Source organism: Protopterus annectens, chromosome 1.part0, assembly GCF_019279795.1.
Source record: "Protopterus annectens isolate FY-2018-M chromosome 1.part0, PAN1.0, whole genome shotgun sequence".
NCBI classification, from domain to species: Eukaryota; Metazoa; Chordata; order Ceratodontiformes; family Protopteridae; genus Protopterus; species Protopterus annectens.
The window spans coordinates 687,762,195-687,785,907 of record NC_056725.1 but is presented as its reverse complement, the minus strand read 5'-3'; the positions used below and the strand labels follow the sequence as shown (position 1 = coordinate 687,785,907).

Genomic DNA, 23,713 nt, shown 5'->3' with positions numbered 1-23,713 from the left:
TTGGATCCGCCACATAACACAGGCACTTAGGTCACTCCAGAACAAGTACAAGTATGACACTGTCATTGTACATGTTGGTGTGAATGATCTAAGATGTACCTCCCTGGACTACATGAAAAGATACATCGAGGAGCTCTCTGATCATGTAACCCAAGCTGGTATGACCCTGACCTTGAGTAGCATACTACCTTCACCTAGAATGATACCACAATACAAAGACAAAATGATCAATTTCAACAATTGGCTAAGCTTCTGGTGTCATTCTAAGGGGATCCAGTGTCTGTTTGCCTGGGATAACATGACAGACAAGCCTCGCTGTTTTGCCAGAGATGGGTTGCACCTGTCACTCCTAGGTTTTCGAATACTGGCCAAGGCTCTTGCCGTCCCCATAGTGCCTTTTTTAGGCAGGGCTCAAAGGACAAACCAACCACCGTAACCAGCACAGGTAACCAAAAACTAAGGGTAATGCTACTCAATGCCAGAAATCTCAACCTCAAAATGCACACACTCGAGGCTCTCCTCAGCATGGAGAAAATTGATGCTTGTGCAATGACGGAAACCTGGTTCAAGGCTCAAGAGAGCACCCCAGCACTGCCAGGTTACAATTCATATCATACCTTCCAGCCTCAGTTACCAGATCTCAGTACAAAGGGCGGAGGTGTATCCATATTCATCAAGGATACCCATATCTCCAGGTTAGTAGCACAGCATGGTGCCCCAGAGATCATCCATGCTCAACTATCAGCAGGCAAAACCACATTTCAAGTTGTAGCCAGTTATAGATTGCCCACCATGTCCCAAGATGCTCACTCTGCATTCCTTGAGACATTGGAAAATATAAAGGTCCTACCCAACACCATAATCTTGGGTGATTTCAACTACCCTGGTATAGACTGAGCAAACTACCAATGTTCCAACTCCTATGCTCAGCAATTCATAGAATTTATAAATTCAAATGCCCTTGAACAACTAGTATGTTCCCCCACTAGAGAGGACAACATATTGGATTTAATCATCACAAATATGGGCGCCCATTGTACCACACCCGTTATCACCACCTCCTTGGTCAGATCTGACCACAAACTGATAACCCTGGACATCCTCACCCCTCCATCTCCCCCAGTCAAAGAAACCATAGTCAAAAACCTTTCCAAAGCAAACTTCAAACTACTTGCATCCGAAGTGGAAAGCTTCACTATTCCCTTGCAGAAGGATAATGATATCCAGGATGCGGAATCCTACACCAAGGCACTCTATATGCACCTTCAGGATTGCATGGACTGTGCTATCCCAAATAAAACCAAGACTCCTTCCTCATGCAAGAAGAAACCAGTCTGGTGGACCCCGGCCATAAGCAAACTTTACAATAAAAGGAGGAGACCTATACAAAAAAAGTCCAAATCTCAAGTAGAAAAATCATCCCTGATCAGCATTAGTAAGAAATTGAGGGCCCTCATCAAGTCAACTAAAGCTAATTTTGAAAAGAAAGTTGCCAAGGATAACCATAAGGCCTACTATGGCTACGTCAAAAACCTAAATGGCAATGCTCAGGTCTGTTCTGAGCTAGTACAAAATGGAACAAAATACGCTGACCCTTCTGACATTGCCAACATCTTGGCTAACAGGTTCAGTGCAAATCCCCCCCCCCCCTCACCACCTACAGGGCCTATTACCATTCCAGGGGATTGTGTAAGTCTAATTATTACTGATATTTTGGTTAACAAAGCTCTATCTAAAGCTAAAAACACTGCCTCCATGGGACCAGATGATGTCCCAGGCTGTGTCATACGTGAGCTCCAAAAGGAATTAACCCCGCATCTTAATACCCTGTTCAGTCTCAGCCTCTCCACAGGATATGTGCCCATAGAATGGCGCACGGCAATGGTGGTCCCGCTACACAAGGGTGGGGCCACAACTGACCCTGGGAACTACCGACCAATAAGCCTGACCAGTCTGATCTGTAAGGCTATGGAGCGAATCATTATGGAACTCATAAATGGAGAGATTGGGAACCTCCAGTCGCTGGACCCCACACAGTTCGTCTTAGTCAAGGGCAGATCATGCCTCCTGAACCTGGTGGATTTCTTTGAAACAGTTACTCAGGCTATAGATAAGGGAAAGGAGGTACATACGGCTTACCTTGACCTTGCTAAAGCATTTGACACCATTCCCCATTCAGGTAGTATTGATAAGCTCACCAGCCTGGGCATAAATTCTTATGTCACAAGATGGATCGCAAACTGACTCTCAGACAAATCCCATAAAGTAAGAGTAGCAAGATCTATGTCCGAATCCAGACCAGTAACAAGTGGTGTGCCTCAAGGCTCTGTCCTGGGGCCTCTCCTGTTTGGCATATACTTCTCAGAAGTACAGGCAAGCACAGAAGTGCTGTGGCTGACTAAGTTTGCGGACAGCTTCAAACTGGGTGCTATAATAGAGTCTCCGGCCGACATGGAGATCCTCCAGAAGGGCCTAAATGAGACTGATGCATGGTGTCAAAGCCATGGTCTCAAGCTAGATGCAAAAAAATGCGTAGTAATCCCCTTTGGAAAAAACAGAGTACCTGCAAACTATAACATAGGAGGTAATCCCCTGAAATCTGAAGAAGAAATAAGGGATCTAGGGACCCAAGTAGATAGTCAGCTTTCCTTTGATAACCATGTTGCCAAAGTGGTTAGAAAATCCTTCTATGTGACCCATCTGATCATGAAAGGGTTCGCATCAAGATCTAAGGATGTAATGGTGCCCCTCTACTCTTCCCTCATCAGACCCATTATTGAGTACAATGCACCAATAGGAAAGTACCTGGCTAGACATCTCCAGCAGCTGGAGAGACCACAGAGGTACCTAACCAAGAGGATTACTGGCCTCAAACAGTTGCCCTATGCAGCACGATTGAAAAAGCTAAGACTGTTCTCTGTTGCATATGGCTTTCTCAGAGGTGATCTCTGTCTAACATACAGAGCCATGTCCAACCCAGAGTTGTTGAACATGCTCCATCTTAGCAAAACCAAATCTACTTGAGCTACATGCTCTAGGGATATAAACCTCAAGACAACAATGAACAGAACATGCTGGAGGGAAAGATTCCCTTCGCAGAGACTTCCCTTACTGTGGAACAGGGTCCCGATCTACATAAGAGAGAGCCCCTCACTATCACTCTTCAAGAGGAACCTTGATGAGTGGATGGGTAACAGAAAGTTCACACCGGGGATCACACCAACAGCACTACTAGATAGGGGCCAAGGGTACTAGCAGCTAGTACAAGGGTCTAGGGAACTACTAAAGGGGCAGTGAATACCGCACAACGTGGCTGGGCTAATATATGCCTTCGGGCAGATAGCCCAGTACCAACCTATGAACCTATAAAGGAGAAGCCACATAAGGTAATATGGTTTTGAGTCACAAGCACTATTTGTCTAGTCTGGTGTTGGTATCATAACCAAATAAAAGCAAGAGCAATATTTCACTTTATTTTATAAGACTGACTACTCAATTTCAGTGTTGCTTGTGGACTGTATTATGGTCTGTTGGCCAGCATCAGTCCCAAAAGCATTCATTTTAGTCAAGAATACTTCCAAGGCCATTTTTTTTACCCTGTTGTTCATTCATTTCCTAAATGCATTAATACTAATGCACAAATATATGACTTAGCTATACTATGTTGAAAATATGATCATTTGGGTCCCTGCCAAGACAGCCATGGCAATTAGTACAAATCCTGGTGTTAACTTTAATTATAAATGGGCTGATCCAAGTAGAAGAATAGGTTAACATGTGTAAAACAAAGCATGTACCATTTGAAATGCAAGCATTCATTAACATTGCGAAAGAAAATCGATATATTCCTACATCCAGTAGTTTGTTTTGGGATGGTACAACATTTCAGGTAGCTGAAAGTGCTACTCAAGCCTGGCCTGAGTTTTACTGTTCTTGTCCACAACACTGTTTTAAAAATTGTGTTAGTACAATGGAATTGTTTAAAAAAGTGTAAGAAGTTTATTTTTTTAAATCATGTCATTGTATAACATCAATATTACATGTTCATTAGAACAACTTACTTAATTCCTAACTTGAGGAAATAGCACCTACACATAAAATCATATGATACCAACACACCAGCCGTAGAATCCAAGCAATTCAAACCCAGATAATTACCTGCATTAAGTGTCAGTTGCCTCATATTCAATTACTTCTGCCCAATCAAATTTATCAACTCCAAAAAATAAAAATTATGGGAAACATTTATCTCAAAATGTGTAAAAATGCATTATTATTTTTACAATGTTCCATGTCATATATATATATATATATATATATATATATATATATATATATAAATATGTTCTTTAAATTTCCTTATCATCTTGCCTATATTAAAAACAAGGGCAATGCTGGAATAATGCCAGAGAAACAATGCCCTTGGAATAGCAAGAAAAAAGGCTGTAGAAGATCATTAACCACAACTTCCTCCCTATTCATTAGAAAACAACACTGGGAACAATGTCCATGTTTATGTGTACCCCTTTGATTACCAGAAACAAAACACTTTTTATTGTTATAAACCTCAAAACCTAAAAGGGGCATTGTTGGGGCATGCAAGCTGCTGACAGGGGAGGGAGTCAGGATAGTGCAGACTGTTCTGCTGCCTAGCCAGCACCTGATGCCCACTTCTAAATGAAATGCATGGGAAGCTTAGAATCTCCGTTCAGGAACAGATGGTCTGTAGAGCTCTCACTCTTCGTTGAGAGACCTGGTCTTATACCTGAGGGTGGAATGAATGGGCCATTTGGATGAGAGAAGGAATAGTTTTTGGACACCCCTAAACATGTATCTCAGATTCTTCTTTAGTTGATTAAATGTACTGTTCTGTAATGCCACTTATGTCTGACCCTGACACATTATAGCCAAATATAAGCAAGCGGGAAGAAAAGGTTAAACAGAACAAACTATGGTGGTTCATGCACATGAACAGAAAAATAGAAGACAATCTGGCAAAAAAGATTTTGGACAGACAGGAAGAAGCCAAGAGGAAATAAGCACATCCAGCAAAGAGGTAGATGGATTGTGTGAGAGAAGATCTGTGACAGACAGACATGAGTGTCAAAGAAAGTAGGAGAGTGAGATTGAATAGAGAGATGGTGACAGTTGACACAACCCCTTGTCCCCATGTAGAAAAATGGGAAAAAGAGGACTGATGATGATGATGATAAGCATTAGGAATATTTTCTTCTGTTTTTTATGTTTGCAAATATCATTTCCCTCAGTGCTTGTTGAGCAAGCAACATAGGGCAAAGTGGTTTTGACTGACAATAGCTCAGAGTCTGCTGTTTTTGTATAATTATGCTGTAACCTTATCCCATGTTATCATTCTAACATTCCTTGGATCACAATGTAGTTTGCACCAGGTAAAATGCTATTTTATTTACACAGATCGTTGTTCTGTTAGTTCACAGTGCTGCCAAAAATGATGACATCCATTTACAAAGCTTGCAAATGAAGACTTATTTAATGCACTTTTATGCATATGACTATCTTCCAAGAAACCTAGTAATTATAAATACAAAACAATTGCATGTTGCCTTACATACTGCATTAGGAAAAAACAGCAGCATAATGAATAGCGTATTAAAGAATATACCTAGCATCACAAAAATATTTTCAGTCTTCATACGCTGATTGACATGCACTGTTCTATATGTTATATGATGCTAGTGATATCTAGTTCTTAAAAGTTATAGAGAAGTACACACAAAAGAACATTTCATTTTAGTTTGCATATTTGCAAATATTTTGTACAGTGTTTGGTGTGGATTAAACATGCTGTAATGTGGTTATGATTGAGAAGCACTGCTCTGTGTATAATACAATTAATACAGATGGAAGAGGAGTTATGCTCAGTAGAGTTATTACAGCCTGGAGACCTGTTTAGCATATGAAGATTTTATACCTACATCTGCATTAAAGAATCTCTATTATGTGATACTCTTGTATGCAAAAAATATCATTAGTATTTAATGGGGAAGTAACATACATCAACATGATTTTGACTGACAAGTGATACTCTGAGTGATGCACAAGTAATTCAGAGGAGGAGCTGTACCATATATACACCATTGTATATGGAATAGAATTAATACAGATGGGAAGCAAATTAAAATATGTAGAGGATATTGCCCCCGTATTGAAAAAGTGAATACTTGACTCGTGATTAGGCATTGTTAGCAGTCATTATTTATTTATATGTCTCAAATTTAAATGTGAAAATGATGTCAAAGTCTGCATAGTCTCATATATTCTAAGGGTCTACTTCAGAACAACAAAAATGCAAACTCTTGAACGCTTACATGAACGAATAATCAGAAACTCAAAAGTGGTATTTTGGGATTGCAGTACAGTGAAGATTGGAATATTTGCCCTTTCCTCACTGTAGTGCGATCTCGGAGTAGGAATATATATTTAGCGGGGGGGTGGGAAGTGCAGCCCCACACAATACCAATTTTGACTTTCTGATTATTCGCTCATGTGAGCATTCGAGGGTTTGCATTTTCATTGTTCTGACATAGACCCTATTCTAAAAATCAATAGTAGAAATAAAAGCTAATGATATTTAAAATATACTATCAAAATTGATAATCAGTAGTGTATATGCTTAAATTGTAAACAAAATATTCAGAACTAAAACTTCTTTAACAAAAAAACTCAGCAAAAACTATTGATTAATTTGATTTTCTATATATGCAGATATTGATGAGTGCCATCAGACTCCACATCCATGTACTAATGGAGTATGTGAAAACACACTTGGAAGTTTCTATTGTCGATGTTCAACAGGATTTCTACTTGACTCACAAAGAACAACTTGTGTTGGTAAGGAATTTGTCTCTACAGCAGAACTTTGCAGTCCCTTGTATACTGCTTTCACTGAAATGCATTATTTTCATCCATATGGCTTGGTCTGAGTGTTATGGTTTTGCCTAGGACTGTGGAAGACCCTTCAGTAACACAATGTAATTTTGCTATGTTTAAATCTGATAATAGTAGAGTGCAATGATCTTGGATGATTCTAGTTTACTCTAGATTCAAGTCAGAGCAATGTTTGATAAAGATATTCCTCTGTAATTTTTATAGGTTCATTTCAGACTTATGTTTGTCTAGTCTATTGACCTTTTTCAGAGAGGATTTGGGCACAAAGAGCAGTTGAACAATCAAACATGGTATGAAAAGAAAATTGGTTATTGATAAAACAGTGAAGCATTCATAAATGATACAAATAATATAAGACAAACATCTGATGTACAACATTTACACAATTAATTAGTGCTACCGTTGTTGGGTATAGACTGCTTCTCAGTTTCTGTGGTAGTGCGGGTTTCCTCTGGGTGCTCCAGTTTCCTCACACATTGCAAAGGCATGCAATAGGTGGATTGGACACTCTAAATTGTCTGTAGGTGTGAGTGTGCATGTGGGTGTGTTAGATATAGAAAAACAATTGTGGAAGGGCTAACCACCCAGCCGTGTGAACATTGTCTCTAGAAGATTGTCGCTGTTGATGCTCTAAAAAATGGGAGCTAGTTGGATTGCTGGAGCACTGTTGTATAGTGTAAGTTATTAAAGGTAATAGTTAAAATGCTGGAACAACTTGGTAAAGCTATATATGAGGATTAAACTTTATCACTGCCATTATCCCTAAAGCATTTGCAACTGGCTTCATTGAAAAGGTGATTTTGCAGTTATGTTTTGAACTCTTTCAGAAAAGAAAGCATCGTAATTTCTTTGGAGAGATGGTCCCAAGTGACAAGGCCTACAATTGTGAAAGCTTTTTTCCTCAATTGTACTTTTGAAAGGGGGCCAGGTGATTATTATATAATTATCCAGGCTATTCCTTATGGATTAGGTTTGCTCCCTAAAGGGAGGTTTAACTTTTAGTGGAGGGCAGTAATCTAGCTTCATGATTATGACCAATAGGCAGCTGTACAGAAAAGCATCTCTGTCTGGATCAGTTAACCAAACTGATTCATTTTAAAAAGATTGCAATGGTGTATCTGAAAGTCTGCTAGTAAGGCTAATCTGAAAATCATATTTTTTTGTTTTCTGAATTCTTTATGTGTTGTAGCATGAGTGAAAAGTGATAGCGGTAAGTTGCACTCAAGTTTAAAGATGATGATATTTTTGGCTATGGCAGCTCTGAATTTAGCACTTAAGAGATGTAATATCCTGTAGCTGAGTTTGAGTTGAGCTAGCACCTTGTTGGTGATGGTTTTTATGTGGTAAGTGAATGTTAGAGATTTGTCTATTGTAGTACAGTACCTCAGTATTTGTATTCAGAAACATTTGGAATTACATTGCCATGAGAATATTTCAGTGAGATGTTAGGGTTGATGCTCTGTGGGTTGATGTAAGATGCGTTACATTAGTATTTTTTTAAAGGATTAATTAGAAGTTTGTTAGTAACAGACATCAATCAAAGTTTGATGAAACTTGTAATTGTGCTTGCAGACCTGTATGTGTTTTATTTGTCTCAAGGTGTAAGACATCAACAACATATAATGAGAGGTATAGCGTGATGCTGTTATATCATCAATGAAAAGAAAGAACAGAAGAAGGCATAGCATAGATCCTTGGGTCATATCAGTGATGAGTAGTGGTTTTCAATGTAGAATGAAAAGTGCTATCTATAATGTATTTTTTAAACCAAAAGCCACCAAAAGCAGCAGTGCATAGGAAAGATGTATTTATTCATACACTATACTGCTGTTGGTGGTAGTTTTTGGTGTTTCCATTAAGTTTGTTTCCACCTGTGTTAATTTTTTAAACCAAGAAATGATATTGTCCCCAAAGTTATACCATTTGAGTTTAAGCAGTAATAATTCCTAGCTGACAGTCTCAAAGTCTGACATGATGTCAACGAAAATACCTGCTTGTGAGTAGGCCCTCATTCATGTTAAAGCAAATGCTGTTGTGATGCTGAAGACATTGTATAACCTGCACTGCTGATCAAAAAGGAAGGAAAACTCTTAATATATTTAAATAATTGTTTATACAAAATTAAGGACATACATCTGAATGCAGTTGTCTGTGAATTTACTTTTGGCTGACATTTGGAAAGGATATAAATCTGATTAGCTCTGATTATAGCTTGTTATCACTGCAAACCTGTTGTAAGTTTATGTGGCCATAAGACTGATTTTAGTATTCCTTAAATAAACATTGCTTTATAGACTGATATGTATTGATACTTGATTTAACCTTTAAAAATGCTTACACTTCCTTTTATTAAGTCAAATGTTTGAAGCAAATAACTGAAAAAGTTTACAAAAATGTATGAAATAACCTGCTTAAACAGAGCTACAGAAAACTATAATAAAACAATGCTGTGCCATTTAAAACAAAAGAATCAATGCCTTTTATAACAGGCAGTCAATTTAACTTCACCTCTGTGAAATGGAGTACTCATGGCTGAAAGCATAAACTGTAAGGGTTCTGCCAGCAGTTTGAGAGGTCATTGTTGACTCTTAAAATCTTTGTCTTTTATAATAAATTAAAAAGGCTGGATCCAACCTTATTTTATTATCTACCAGTTAAAACTGCATTACAAATTACATACTACAAATTTTCTAAGAAATTTATAATTGTGTACATTTCATAACAATTATGGCTTTCAAAACAGGACTGGTTCTGACATTTTTTTCTAGGACAGATTTTACCTAAAGTCCATGATAGATTAGACAGTCTGTATAAGTACATTCAATTTTCAACAGTATACTTTGTGTTTTGTCTTATGATGACAGCACTGAATCTTTATTCATAAAAGAAATGGATGTCAATTTAAAATTCAGCACCAGAGTAGTCTCTGAATTAGAAAAGCTTAACACAATGAGAAAAACATCTGTGCTAAGGCTTGCAAGTGTGATGAGGCTTTCTTGATCCCAGCCACAGAGATTCCTTATTTGGTGCATATTGATGCAAGATGTAGAATTCTGGACAATTGGAGTATGACATAGGAGGCTGATGTTTTAATGATATTTTTGAATATTTGAGCAAAATACATTTGGGTTACATTTTATACAGAGCTGGATTGGTTAATATCAAGTTTTTGGATGTTTCTGTAATTAAGGCTATACATGAATCTAATGTCACATCCATCAATCAGAATTTTTTTTTTATAAAAGTTCATAGGTGTATAACTTGTGAGTTGCCATTCAGCCGGGGGGTGTAGCTATTTTTTTTTCAGTTTGTACACTAAGGTCACTACTGCTGCCCCCATAAACCATGATGCCTCACCCCTTTCTGCCCTGGTCCACACCCCTCTCCAGAATGGTAGCAAAGTCTGACTGATGTCTACATCCAGTCTTAAATGGTAATTAGTACTAGCAGCAATACACTTCAACAAGCCTCTGTATTACATCCAAGTAGTTAGTTGCACAGAGATCCAGTCTTGCCAAATACCACACAAAACAGCTCATTTACAGATTTATTTCTTTTTTATTGAGGGAGCTGTTTGGTGCTCTAGTTTTGGTTCACTTATTATTTTGTTTAAGTTAGTCATTCCTGTCTAGAGATATATCATCTGATAATCATTCCCCAGACTAGCTTGTAATGAGATCACCTACATTCCTGCTTTGAATCTCTTGGGTTTCTTGAGCCAGGGGAATCCAGGTACACTGGAATTATTTATTTTGAAGCTGAAATTTATTGGAATCTGCCAGTTCTAGGAAGTTTTGTCCTTGACATTTTGCCCCAGGTATGTTTCACCCCCAGAATGTTCATCCCCACATATTTCACTCCCAGGATGTTTTGCTCCTAGTCATCTTTTGCCTCCACTCCAGAATTTTTTCCCCAATAAATGTTTATGTTATGTGATTTTCCATATCATAAAAGCTATTGCTGAAGTCTACATCTTTACAGCAGGTTCTAATTCACCATATATTTCCATAATGCAAATAGGGCTGCATATAAAATTAGGGAGCATCCTTCTTGTAGGATTGGGTGTAGTTTGCTCAGGTACAGTAATACATTGAAAAAATGCAATCAACAAAGCCTTTAGGGTAGGACTATAGTAATAATTGTTTGAAAAAGGCAGACTGGTGATTGGCTTGCTGATTGGACACCTAGGATGTAGTCATATATTGAAAAGGTGCAACATTTGTGATTGTAGTATTAAAGTCTGTTTGCGAAAGCAGCCACTCTCCTCTGTAAAGTATGGTAGGATTCTATTATAACTGATAACAGGAAATCATTAATTTAGCCGATCAGTAACTAACACTATCAATAAAGCAAACTTGGAACTTTTCTGATATGCTGGACTATCAACACTGCTTTTAACCAGCCATGTGTCTTTTTTCTAACAGTCCTTTAGAAATATATGATCCATACACTTATTAGTGCACAACACAAAACCCCAGATTCAGTAACCTTCCATGCAGGACTAGCTTAGTCCTGCATGGAAGCGACCGTTTAGGAGCAGCATGGCAGTGTGCCATGCATATTAATGAAGGTGTGCTGCCTGAGCTTCTAAATGGACACGGAGCATGGATGAGTGCAAGGGGCATGTCTGAGAGCAAATCTCTCACAATATACATGCCCCTGCAGTCAAGAACTGCAGTTTAGCTAGTACAATGAGTGAGTCCGCTCATAGGAGGTTGCATACCCCCAGCAACACCCCCCCAAGTTTATAAAAGCAATATTTAAAATATAATATAAACAATTTATTTATTTTATCAAACAGATATAATTTAACCATAGGTTGGTGGATTTGCCCATTGCTTAGCTATGTATACTGCAGCTTAAATGGCACAAGAAGATAAATATCAAGATATATGCAAATGAAGCAGTACTGCAATAGTAGTGATCAGAGCATTCGCCTTCCGAGCAGTCATTCCTGGTTCGAGTCTCACTTCAGTACATTCCATTTTCCATGTCAAATCACTTTATGAACAATATTTTTTGTTGCATAACCTACTAAATAGCATATATTTGTGAACCGGAGTACTGCATTAAATGCAGATTTGAGGTGTCATTGTAATAATGTTGTAAAATCCACAGATAAACACAAGTGCACCATACAGTATGTGTACAGTATACCCCTGCCAGGAATAGTGACTGCTGTAGTACACATAACAGTAGGTGCAACAAACCATCATGATAAGGACGTGCACACATATGCACCCACGAAGTGTATGCATCTCACTCAGCATCAGCACAACTAACACATTTGTTTGACACTGCATTTGATTGTACAGGACATATGTCACATATCGGGCTCATGTATTGTTAACATATGAAGTAATGTGGTCCCATGGCATATCAAGGAAGAGGGTGTCATATCAATGAGGGTGTGTACACTACCCATAACCATGGTAAGGTTTGACAGTTTTCAGTGTAATTGTAACGTATTGGTAATACATGCATCACTGATGATGACATCTGTAAAGCAGACAGCAGGCATTCACAAATGACATCTGTCCACATACCATCCCAGGTATGTGTCAGACAAACACATAGGGGCTGTGAGCAGCAGAGCAGACATAACTGACATAGTAATACACATTCAGCAATGGTGTGTACACCTGTGAGGTATGGTGCACAGTACATGGCAGGGTGCTGAGGAGGTGCACAACAATACTGTGTACATGGGTGCAGTGTTTTCGAGGGGAAGGGGCATCACCTACACTCAGCCCATGCACCACAAACATGTATACTGTTGCTAGCATGGATTGACTATAGCTGCACTGCATGCTGTTGAGTACCATATTTTATGCATATTGACAGGTGATGGAAGGTCTGTGTGTAATATCTTCTTGCAACCTCACCTGTAAGTGTGTGTGTGGGATGGTGGGGGGTTATTTTGTCTGTAAGTGCAATCTGGTGGAGTGGAGGGGGGTTGATGCATGTAGGATGTGTGTGTGTATGTGTGTGTGTCCATGTATGCACATGTATGAATGTGGGGTTGTTTATATGTCTCGACTTCCCTTTGGAATTGTGCAGGACATGGACTGACACATGAGACACCAGGAATACTTGTGTGATATGTAATCTCCGGACAGCTGATTGTATAATAAGGTCTGTAGCAGGGAACATGCACTGGGAGGGAAATTAGGCACCAGGTATACTGTTAAAACTGCAGTCAGCAGACAGGTGAAAGAATAGCCATGTATGCAACACTACAGATGCATTGGGGAATTACTAGACAACACCAGTGAGTGTAACCAAATATTACTGTTGTCCACATAATAAGTTAATAGAGCAACAAATCTTGTATCTACTGAGCAATAGTTACATATGACACTCCAGTGCATGAAATTGAGTGACTGTAGTAGCCCCTAACATATGGGGGCCATGCTCACGATGTCTGGACAAACCCAGGGTGAACACTGGATGACAGAGGTGAATCCTTGTAAAACCGACCCTAGTCAAGTCAAAGAGGTAATGGAGTAACAGGTCATGTTTTGTGGTCACTTGTCTAGGCAATTTGAAGAATGATACATTAATGATTGGTATTAATGAGTGTAGGTTTCCAAGTGTGATGCAGGATGGGGAACTTAAGAGAATAAACGTGGGACAGTCTGTAAACTCCGGAACAGGTAGGTATTATGGTGGAATGTCAGGGTGTGTGTGTGTGTATGTGTATGTGTATGTGTACTGTTAAGCAATGATGTACAGGTCTTAAAGTGCATTTCTTGCTTTCCCCTCACAGGTGGCAAGGTGGGTCAGGGTCCCTCCTTCCATGCAATCTGATGTTAGTGTCCCTACAAACACTGAAAATTATGACAGGTGTGTTGAGGCACAGGCGGGTTGTCAGAGGCAGAAACTGTGCCATTGTTTGACATCCCTCTATTATAAACCCCATCTCTACACACAGTGCCTATAGATACCCCATCACCAGTGGCCATAGCAGAGGGACAATTGGTTGGTGGCAGCACACAGGACAGTGTGGTATCTATGGCTACTGTGTCTGGACACAGCAGCCATAGTCGGAAGTCTGGCAGGGTACCACTTAGGCAGATGTACAGGGGTGCTCATGGGAGGGCTGCTGGTCATCGTGCCCCTGACAGAAGTGCCACATCTGGTACCACCAGATGCATGTTTCAAGCTGTCATGGAGATGCAGGCATGTATGGATTGGTACACCAGACAGGGTCTGAGGCTGCAGAGGGCTGCTTTTTAGCTGTAAGTGACAGCATCCGTGATCTTTCAGGTGCCCTCCGTTATTATACAGAGGTCATGAATAGACAGTGGGGTGAGATGGTGGGCTTCCTCAACTATAGATTTTCTGTGCTAGAGCAAGTGGTGGGACTGGTGTGACAGCCATGTGGATGTAGGCCAGCAACACCAACATCTGACGGTCGATGTGGATGTGCAAGGACACCAAGCCACTTCTGTAGTGGCAGTAACAGCCCCAGCACTGCAGGGGGGGCACTGTCCACACCACACCACAGCAGGCCACGTGCACGTGGCCCTGGCCAGTCCCAGCAGACATATGTCATCATCAGGGGAGAGTAGCATATCGAGGCTTGTGCATGGATGTGCCCGTGGAACCCCTGGCAGGCACAGTTCTCATGTCCATGGCTGGAGGCAGTGAACTGCACACTCTGCTAGGTATGGTCTGCAGCTGTCCAACAGACACCTGTATAGGGCAGTCACATGGCAGAACTGTGTGCATGCATACCCACACAAAATACAAACATACCTAGGGCAATCCTATACCTACACACACCACATCACCACGGCCATATCAGTAACTTAAACCCCTCACTCGCACACATGGTGTCAAATGTATGGCCCACCCTAGGACTCTGGAAAACCAACAAGACACCCTGTCCATATAATGATACCTGTGCCACATCCCTGTCATCCATAACATTGATGCAGGGACAAGCTAATATGGTTCTGATGCACACAGTGACTGTACTACAGTGTACCAATGTACTGCTGTGTAACATGTTGTCAGCAGTAATGTTTAATGCTTACATGTCAGGTAGTGCAGCTGTCCAGCCATGATACATTATAGCTGTTAGTAACACTGAGTGATTGTGATCTCCATAATGTTATCCATTTGTGTTGTAAGTGTCCATGTGTCAGCAGGAGGAGGGTCTGCTGTCATATCTCAGAAGGGGTATGGCACTGTGGTGGCAACCATATCCTGGGTACATTTGAACACATGTCACAGGTCTGTATAACAGTTACTGCCTTTACCACATGGACAGTGACCCTCTGGGACATGTATATTCAGCAACCTGAAGTAGATCCCTCCACATATACGCAAACTCTTACATGGCAACACTGGGACTAGACCCCTACCTAGGTATGTAGTGCTACTGATGTGTGTGGCTTTAATTGCACACACCACACAGTGTTTAGGATGAGGTGTGTTCCAGGTTACATGTTACATGCAGAACATCCCCAGGCATATACAGTATGGTAATGGGGGATGTAATGGTAGTATATGGACAATGCATAGTTTGACATACCATCATATACACATTAACAAACACATAACAGTCAAACACACATCTGAGAGACCTGGGCCTATCCATGCTAACTACCTTGTCAGTGTGTCCAGTGTGTTACAGATAGGCTGCACACAGCACATGCATAACTGGGCTGGATAGTGTTATCAGTTACCTATATGGTTGATAGTGACAGTGGTCACCATACAGTGGTACATGGGGCATGTACTGGGGGTGCCATGGTGTAATGACAGTATATCCAGCACCCACACCCCACTGTGGATATTGTATGCACTGGAACCCATGATGACACTCTGACATACCCACCATCACACATTGACCAGGACTGCAATGCAACCCCTTGTCCATTCCAAGAGTGCTACTACAGGGATATGCATCTAATGCACATGCCACAGGCATAGTAGGGTGATGCATTGTCATGCCTCTCCTATGCACAACAACATCACTATCCCTAATACTGTGTGGCAATGTGTATTGTAATAGGAGTATGTGGCCTCAGAATGCTGTACCCTACACATATGCACACATACACTTGCCAGAACTCAGTGGGTATCCTATGCCTATCAACCCATTTGGACAACAGTATTGTGCTGGCACTGCAAGGCCCAGGTAGTCCTTAGGGATAAGAGTGTAACAAGGTGCATGTAATGTCCGGTACAGCAGCAGCCACATCTAACTATGGCAGTGGGTGGTGCGGTGGGTGTGAAGAGCCTCAGGGTATTCCCAACTACAGGTCTACTAACACACAGGCATTGATATCCTCAGTAATGCACACGTACACATTTGTCAGTACTGGGGTGTATCGGTGCAGGTGTTCATAGGTGTGTACCTTGCTATTGTCCATGGAGAGATGGGAAGTGTAGGCGATGTGTGTACAGTGGTATCATGCCACCTGCCATGTGCCAGCAGGCCATCTATCTACAGACACCACTGTGGTGACCCTCAGGGTGAGAGTGACATGCATCAGCCAATCCTCGGGGTGCCTTCTGCAAATGGCTGGTGAGGTGCTCCAGTTGACATGTATGCAACATGTATTACATAACATGGTTAGTGTCTGTCTTGGAGACCTGTACCCAAGCATGTTCTGTTGACTGTGGTAGTGTAGTTGAGGTATCCATGGGATGTGGTGCATACAGGATGTTGAGTCCTATCTGTGCCAGTTATAACATAGCTGGGCAGACATGTCAGTGTCAGTCAAGCATAGATTGCCTGTAAGTATCCAAGATGGATACCTGACATCTGCACATCTGTAAAGGGACTGACAGACATCAGCTCACCAAATAGCTATGCAGTAGGATGAATGTGTTGACAGACAGATGTCTGACACCGATAGGTATGCCATTATTACATGATGGCAGCTCTCACTGACATGTGCTATACAGACAGCAGTCTACAGTTATTTTCCACATGTCAGATCATTATCCAGTAGGAAATATATAATGTGATACAGCTCACACATCAGGAACACAACACTGAGGACTCAGAGACCATCTATGCATACAGGGGGTTTTGTTGCTAGCACTACAATTAGCAATCTACTCTTGCTTGGTAAAGCACTGTCAACAATAGTAACATCATGATACACTACACGCCAGTGTGAATGCACATAACCTGGGATACTACCCTTGTATGTAACACATTCACATGGATAAAAGTGTTGTACAGGTCATATATACTCAAGTGTCCCAGACAGGAGACTCACACCCCTTGCTACTGTAATGACAGCACATAGCACATATGTTATGTACATGGCATTACATACACTTATTACAAATGTCATTACCCTGCTATGTTATCAGACTGGGATGAGAGCACTGGTTACCAGGGCTGAGCCATTCTTAGCAGGTGTCAGCATTGCTGCAATATAACAGCTAAGCACATTTGTGCACTGGTAGGTGAAGCCTACATGGTGTAAGCGCCTGTACATTTAACTGTACCTTAGCACTTCTTAGCTTCATGCAAACCCACTCAAATGCACTTAAACCTGCTCAAAACTGTCTTAACCACTCAGGATCCAACAGCCTTTGTTCTGCCCAGCAAAAAAATGAACAACCCTTGCAGGTCTTGAACCCAGAACACTGTACACCATAGTCACTACAGTTAACCACTACAGATGTGTATAATACATATATATGAATATATATGTGTATGAACATGTAGACGTATATCTACATATGTGTATATCCATATGCTTGTCATGTGTAAACATTACTGAGGTGTATACCTTCCCAGATGTATCACACCGTATGTATCTATGTTTATATTTAGATATAACAACATATGTGATGCAGCAGTAATATCACTAACAAGTACTATACAATTGTAGCAGTCACAGTAATTGTTCAATATTATTCAGTATGTCTACTGACAGATGTATTGGAAAAGCAACAATGTTACTATATTTAAATATACACATATCAGCTGTATACTGTGTGATACATCTGGGAAGGTATACACAACAGTAATGTTTACACATGACAAGGATATGGATATATATATATATATATATATATATATATATATATATATATATATATATATATATATATATATACATATGTAGATATATGTCTACATGTTCATACACATATATATTCATATATATGTATTTGTACACATCTGTATAGTGCATCATATATATGGCCATATATAGATAGGTGTGTGTGTGTGTGTGTGTGTGTGTGTGTGTGTGTGTGTGTGTGTGTGTGTGTGTGTGTGTGTGTATATATATATATATATATATATATATATATATATATATAAATATATTTATATGTGTGTGTGTGTGTATGTACATCATATATATGTGTGTGTGTGTATATATATATATATATATATATATATATATATACATATATATGTCAATATATATGTAGACATCTATAACTGTATGTGTATATAGATGTGTATATGTATATATATATATATATATATATATGTATATATATATATATATATATCTATATATATATATACGTGTGTGTGTGTGTGTGTATGTATATGTATGCACATATTATATATATATATATATATATATGTATATATATATATGTATATATATATATATATATATATATATATATATATATATATATCCATATAAGTATGTAGATATGTATATGTGTATATATCTACATATATATATATATATATATATATATATATATATATATATATATATATATATATATTTATCATATGTCCAGAGCATGGAGTGGAGTCATACCTTAGCACCAATAGTCTCAACCTCTTAGTGCAAGGGAATGTCATGTATGTATAGCAGGTATATATGTAGACTGTTGCTACTGTAACAGGGGTTGTCTTAACAGATGTGTGTGGGAGGTCACATCTGCTATTGACATGTACCCATCAGTTACTGACAGACATCCTAAGGTCATCATAGTGCAGTACCAATGATATCACAGTAATGATCCTGTGGACTACAGCAGAGATATGACCAATATATGTGGACAGTCTGGCACACTCTGGTCAGTCCAGAGGTATACACAGATCCCCTTAGTGCAAGACATGGACCAAGCCTGACAATGTGAATGTTAAGAGCCATATACATGGGTATATCACGTAAATACTCGACTACATATGCCCACACAGTTTATGCATTCACACACTCCTGTCTGTCCTGACAGACAATAACTGGTGGTGCAGAGGTCACATGGCCACATACTACCCAGTAGTTATTGACATACATCTGTACAGCATCCCACTGCTTTCTCAGAAATACACAACAGTTATGGTGGCCCAGCAGCAGTACATCTGGCAAATATCTGGACATAACATCACACTGGGTAATTACACTAAGCTGCTAGGCATGTAACAAAGCACTATGCAAACTACAGGCAGACTGCCACAACACTGGCCTACATTTCTTATGGGAATACACATGTACCTGCAAATATAGTAGGCTCTACAGGCATGTCACAGCACAGAGTAGCAGACACCTGTGTGAAAGTGCATATCCCCAACCAATGTGAACACAGCCACAGCCACATATGGTACACAAGCTTAATATTACACTATATGGAATGTCGGATTAACACCATCCTCATATGTGCCACTCACACACTAACCCTACATATACTGGGCCATGACACAGTGTGGTCCAATGCTTGTCTGTGGTATGGGGCATGTGTGTGTTTGGCCCTACAAACATGTGAGCCAATAGGATACCATACACTGGAGCAGCATGTGTAGTGCACCTGCAGGTGTAGCTTAAGTAAATATGGGTTCCTTCCTACCTGACTCTGGTGACACCCCTATAGGCCCAACACACCAAGTTGGCAAGAATGACAGATTTTATTCTAGGTGACACATCTAGTTTAAAAGGCAATAGCACAACCACAAACAAATTATTTCAACATTGCACCAGTCAGCAATAAGGTAAGATATGCATGCCATGAAAACATACATTCACCCTCTTCCCCAGAACTCAACAGAAAAAGGTATTGACATTCAGACATGCACAAAGAAGGCAATATCAATGAGCAGTAAAGCTTTATAATGCAGCAGTACAAATACGGGAAAAATGCAGTGTCATTAAGCAATAAGAGAATTATAATGCAACAATACAGACATGAGAAAATGCAATGTCATTGAGCAGCAAAATTCTTGAAGGCAGCAGTCCTAACATGGGCAAAATGCAGTGTCATTAAACAATGAGGATTTATAATGCAACGACACAAATATGAGAAAATGCAAAGTCATTTAGCAGTACTAACACCCTCAACCCCCTTGATACATTCTGAACAGACAAACTATTGAACACTCTATTATAACCTGTTCACTGGTCAGTAACTACTTATAGTCTTGCTGCCGGCATGATGGGGCCCAAGTTGGAGCTCATATTGATCCCAGTTATTTGTAATCCCCAAAGCATTTGGGGGGGATCCACAGTCTTATAAAAATGTAAAAATGATGGCCAGAGCCTCTCACCACTCCATTGAGAATATCCTAGTGACTAGACACCATGGTTCCTCTGATGAAAAAAGTAGAAAAATCACCTGCCAGAACTCTGGTAATCATCTATGACTTCTCTGTACTAGGCCTAAAGGAACTCCTTTTCTTACTGAATCATATGCAGGTGTGGAACTACTGGTTTCACAGCTGTCTCCTTATTCCACAAAATACCATCATCCAGGATTTCAGCAAAAGGCAGACACGGTCTGCTACTTCACTTTCCTGTCCAAAAGCACCAGAAAAGAAAATCCAGTCATGCTGCAAGGCCCTTTTTAACTTCAGCAACCTGTTTCAGTCTTTCCTCCTTCAACTAGTATCTCAGTCTCCTCTTTCACTTTCAAAATTGTCTTTTATATTCCTGAAAAGAACTCCACCTTGTGGTGTAATGAAAAACTACAGTCTATTACTTCTACAATGAAATACAGTGTGAGCTACATTCTCCCCCCACTTGAAAATCTTGGGTCCCCCCAAGTCAAAGGTAGATTAACAGCAAAATATTTACACACGCTAATACACCATCAACTGAACAATGTTTTTGCATTCAAAATGTACATTCCACCAATGGTAATCAGCTTTATGCATAACTTGGGAAGGGGTGTCACCACTGGAGTAGGAGGCATAGGGATTTTGGGCGCAGACTCTCAGATGAGCTGTGGTCACAGGTTCCTGTGTACTATGTCCCAAACTGTTATATGTAAGTCTCTGTGGTGGCCGAATCAGTCGCTGCAGTTTTGGTTTGGAAGACACAGCTAAGGAATTTTGCTTGGAAGGTTTGTCACTCACATCACATTCAATGTCCAGTTCTTCAGTAGGCATATTGTCTGCTTTTAAGATCTCGTCTTGTATAATTTCACTTTCGTTTTCCATAACGGTATGACTGTCCCCAGCACTATTTTCTGAAGTTTGCATAGAATGGCCTCCATCAGTATCAGGTTCTGTAAGAGGCACAGAAACATTACTTAGTCTTTTGTTAGGTCTGGACTGCTCAAAATGACAAGGAATGAATTCTGGCGCATTTACATTGAGATTACAGCGCACGGGGTCTTGAACATCCTAATAAAAAGCCCACTGAAACCCCAGTCATCATCACTGTCCTCTCCTTCAGCAGGAGGAAGCACAGGCTCTTGAACATTGGACAAGATAGTTCCTCTCCACCTTAGCCTTCTGGATCACCTTGAGTTAGGCTTCCGCTGAGCCATTCTGAGTTCTGGATTCATGAGTCTCACTGATTTAAAGGCATTAAGTTGTTGTGGTGCCAGGTTTTAACGGGTCCTTCTTTCCCCTCAGGGCAAACTTGGTAGACAGGGATATTAGGTAGCTGAGAACAAATTATGTAAATCTCAGATCCCCAGTGGTAGACAGGGATATTAGGTAGCAGAACAAATTATGTAAGTCTCAGATCCCCATCAGTCATCTAGTTTATGCTTTCCTTGTAGTCCCAAATTTCGCAAAAGAACTCTGTCCTCTGGCTACAAATCATGCATCTTTACTTTTTTGTCAGAGTTAGCCTTGTTTCGCTGATGTCTTTGTCCTGCTGATTTTTCAGCAAGCTCATAAGCCTGCCTGAGGTTCTTCTTGAGTCTCTCCACATAACTGCTATGAGATTGCACTGGTGTATCATCAGTTGTGACTCCAAAGGTAACATCAACAGGAAGACGAGCTTCTCTTCCAAACATTAGGAAGTAAGGTGAGAATCCTGTAGCATCATTTTTAGTACTGTTGTAAGCATGCAAAACTGTGGCTACATATCTACTCCATTGACTCTTCTTCTTAGCAGACAGTGTCCCCAACATGTCTAGTAAAGTTCTGTTGAAATGCTCAGGCTGAGGATCCTCTTGAGGATGACAAGGAGTGGTGTAGCTTTTTTGGACTCCCAACAGAGTGAGTAGTTCATGATCAAGCTTGCTCTCAAAATCATGTCCTTGATCAGAGTGTATCCTTTTTGGCAGGCCATAGTGTACATAGAACTTCTCAACTAGTAGTTTTGCCACTGTAATAACTTTCTGATCGCGAGTGGGAAATACTTGAGCATATCTGGTATAGTGGTCTGTCTCCACCAGCACATTACTGATCCCACCTTCATCCAGTTCAATGCACAGATAATCTATACAGACCAGTTCCACGGGTCCACTACTTTCCATTAGACCCAAAGAGGCATCTCTGGTCAGCAGTGTCTTTCTCTGAATGCAACAAAGACATGTACAACAGTAATCGTCAACATCTTGCTTCATGCATGGCCAGTAGAACCTATCTCGTACAAGTCTCATAGTTCTGTCATAACCAAGATGACCCTGTTCATCATGCAATGACCAGAGTACTACTTCTCTATACTTCTGAGGAAGCAACAATTGCCATTTTCACTGCCGAGTGCACTTGGAGATCTCCTATATGCTAGTCCATTCTGTATCTGGAGTCTGTCCTATTCTTTGGCCAAATGTCTGGCCAGAGGATGAATATCCATGCAGAGCATATTAACTTGTTCCTTCTCTAAAGCAGCTACCACCAGCTTACCTAAGGGGTCTTCTCTTTTATCTCTCTGGAGGTCACTGTTACTCAAAGCTGGTAGCAATGAAGCCTGTAAAGTGACCAGAATACAGTAAGCATGGGGTTTTCTTGCTGCCGGCAAACCCAACTTCTGGGCACAACATTCAGTGTGCTGATAGCAGGTTGCAATCTGACACATAGCTCTCACCCCGGCACGGGAATTTCCACCCATTCATCGTCAGGGTATAAATTTCCCTGAAGTCTTCTGGACAGACCATCAGCATCTCCATTATTGTGACCTGGATGATATTTCAAACTGAAATTATAGTTGCATAGAGCTGCCATCCATCTGTGGCCAGTAGCATCTAGCTTTACAGTGGTCAGGATGTATGTCAGAGGATTGTTGTCAGTCTGCACTTCAAATTCAGCCCTATAGAGATAGTCATGCAGCTTGTCCACTACTGCCCACTTTAAATTAAGGAATTTCAACTTGGGTGCAGGGTAGTTTCTTTCTGTGGAGGATAAACTCCAACTGATAAAAGCCACAGGTCTCAGCTTCTTGTCATGCTCCTGGTAAAGGACTCCTCCTAAGCCATCCTGCTAGCATCCACATGTAAAGTGTATGGCTTTGTTGAGTCAGCATATGCCAGCACAGGGGCATGTGTGAAGCAATACTTAAGCTGTTCAAATGACTCTTCGCACTCAGGAGCCCAACGACCCTCAATGAGTTCTTTAGAACCTCTGAGTCCCTTCGATTTTTTCACAAGAATATCTTCATCTGTTTTC

General features: G+C 40.3%; 1 protein-coding gene across 1 annotated transcript in view; it reads left to right on the top strand.

The window, feature by feature from the left end:
* The window catches only part of LOC122793921 (latent-transforming growth factor beta-binding protein 4-like), a 2,484,519-nt gene that overhangs the window by 1,376,298 nt on the left and 1,084,508 nt on the right, over positions 1–23,713 (top strand). The window contains exon 16 of the mRNA XM_044062009.1: positions 6,745–6,870. Within this exon, the coding sequence (XP_043917944.1) occupies positions 6,745–6,870 (126 nt within the window). The remainder of the gene's footprint in view (positions 1–6,744; positions 6,871–23,713) is intronic.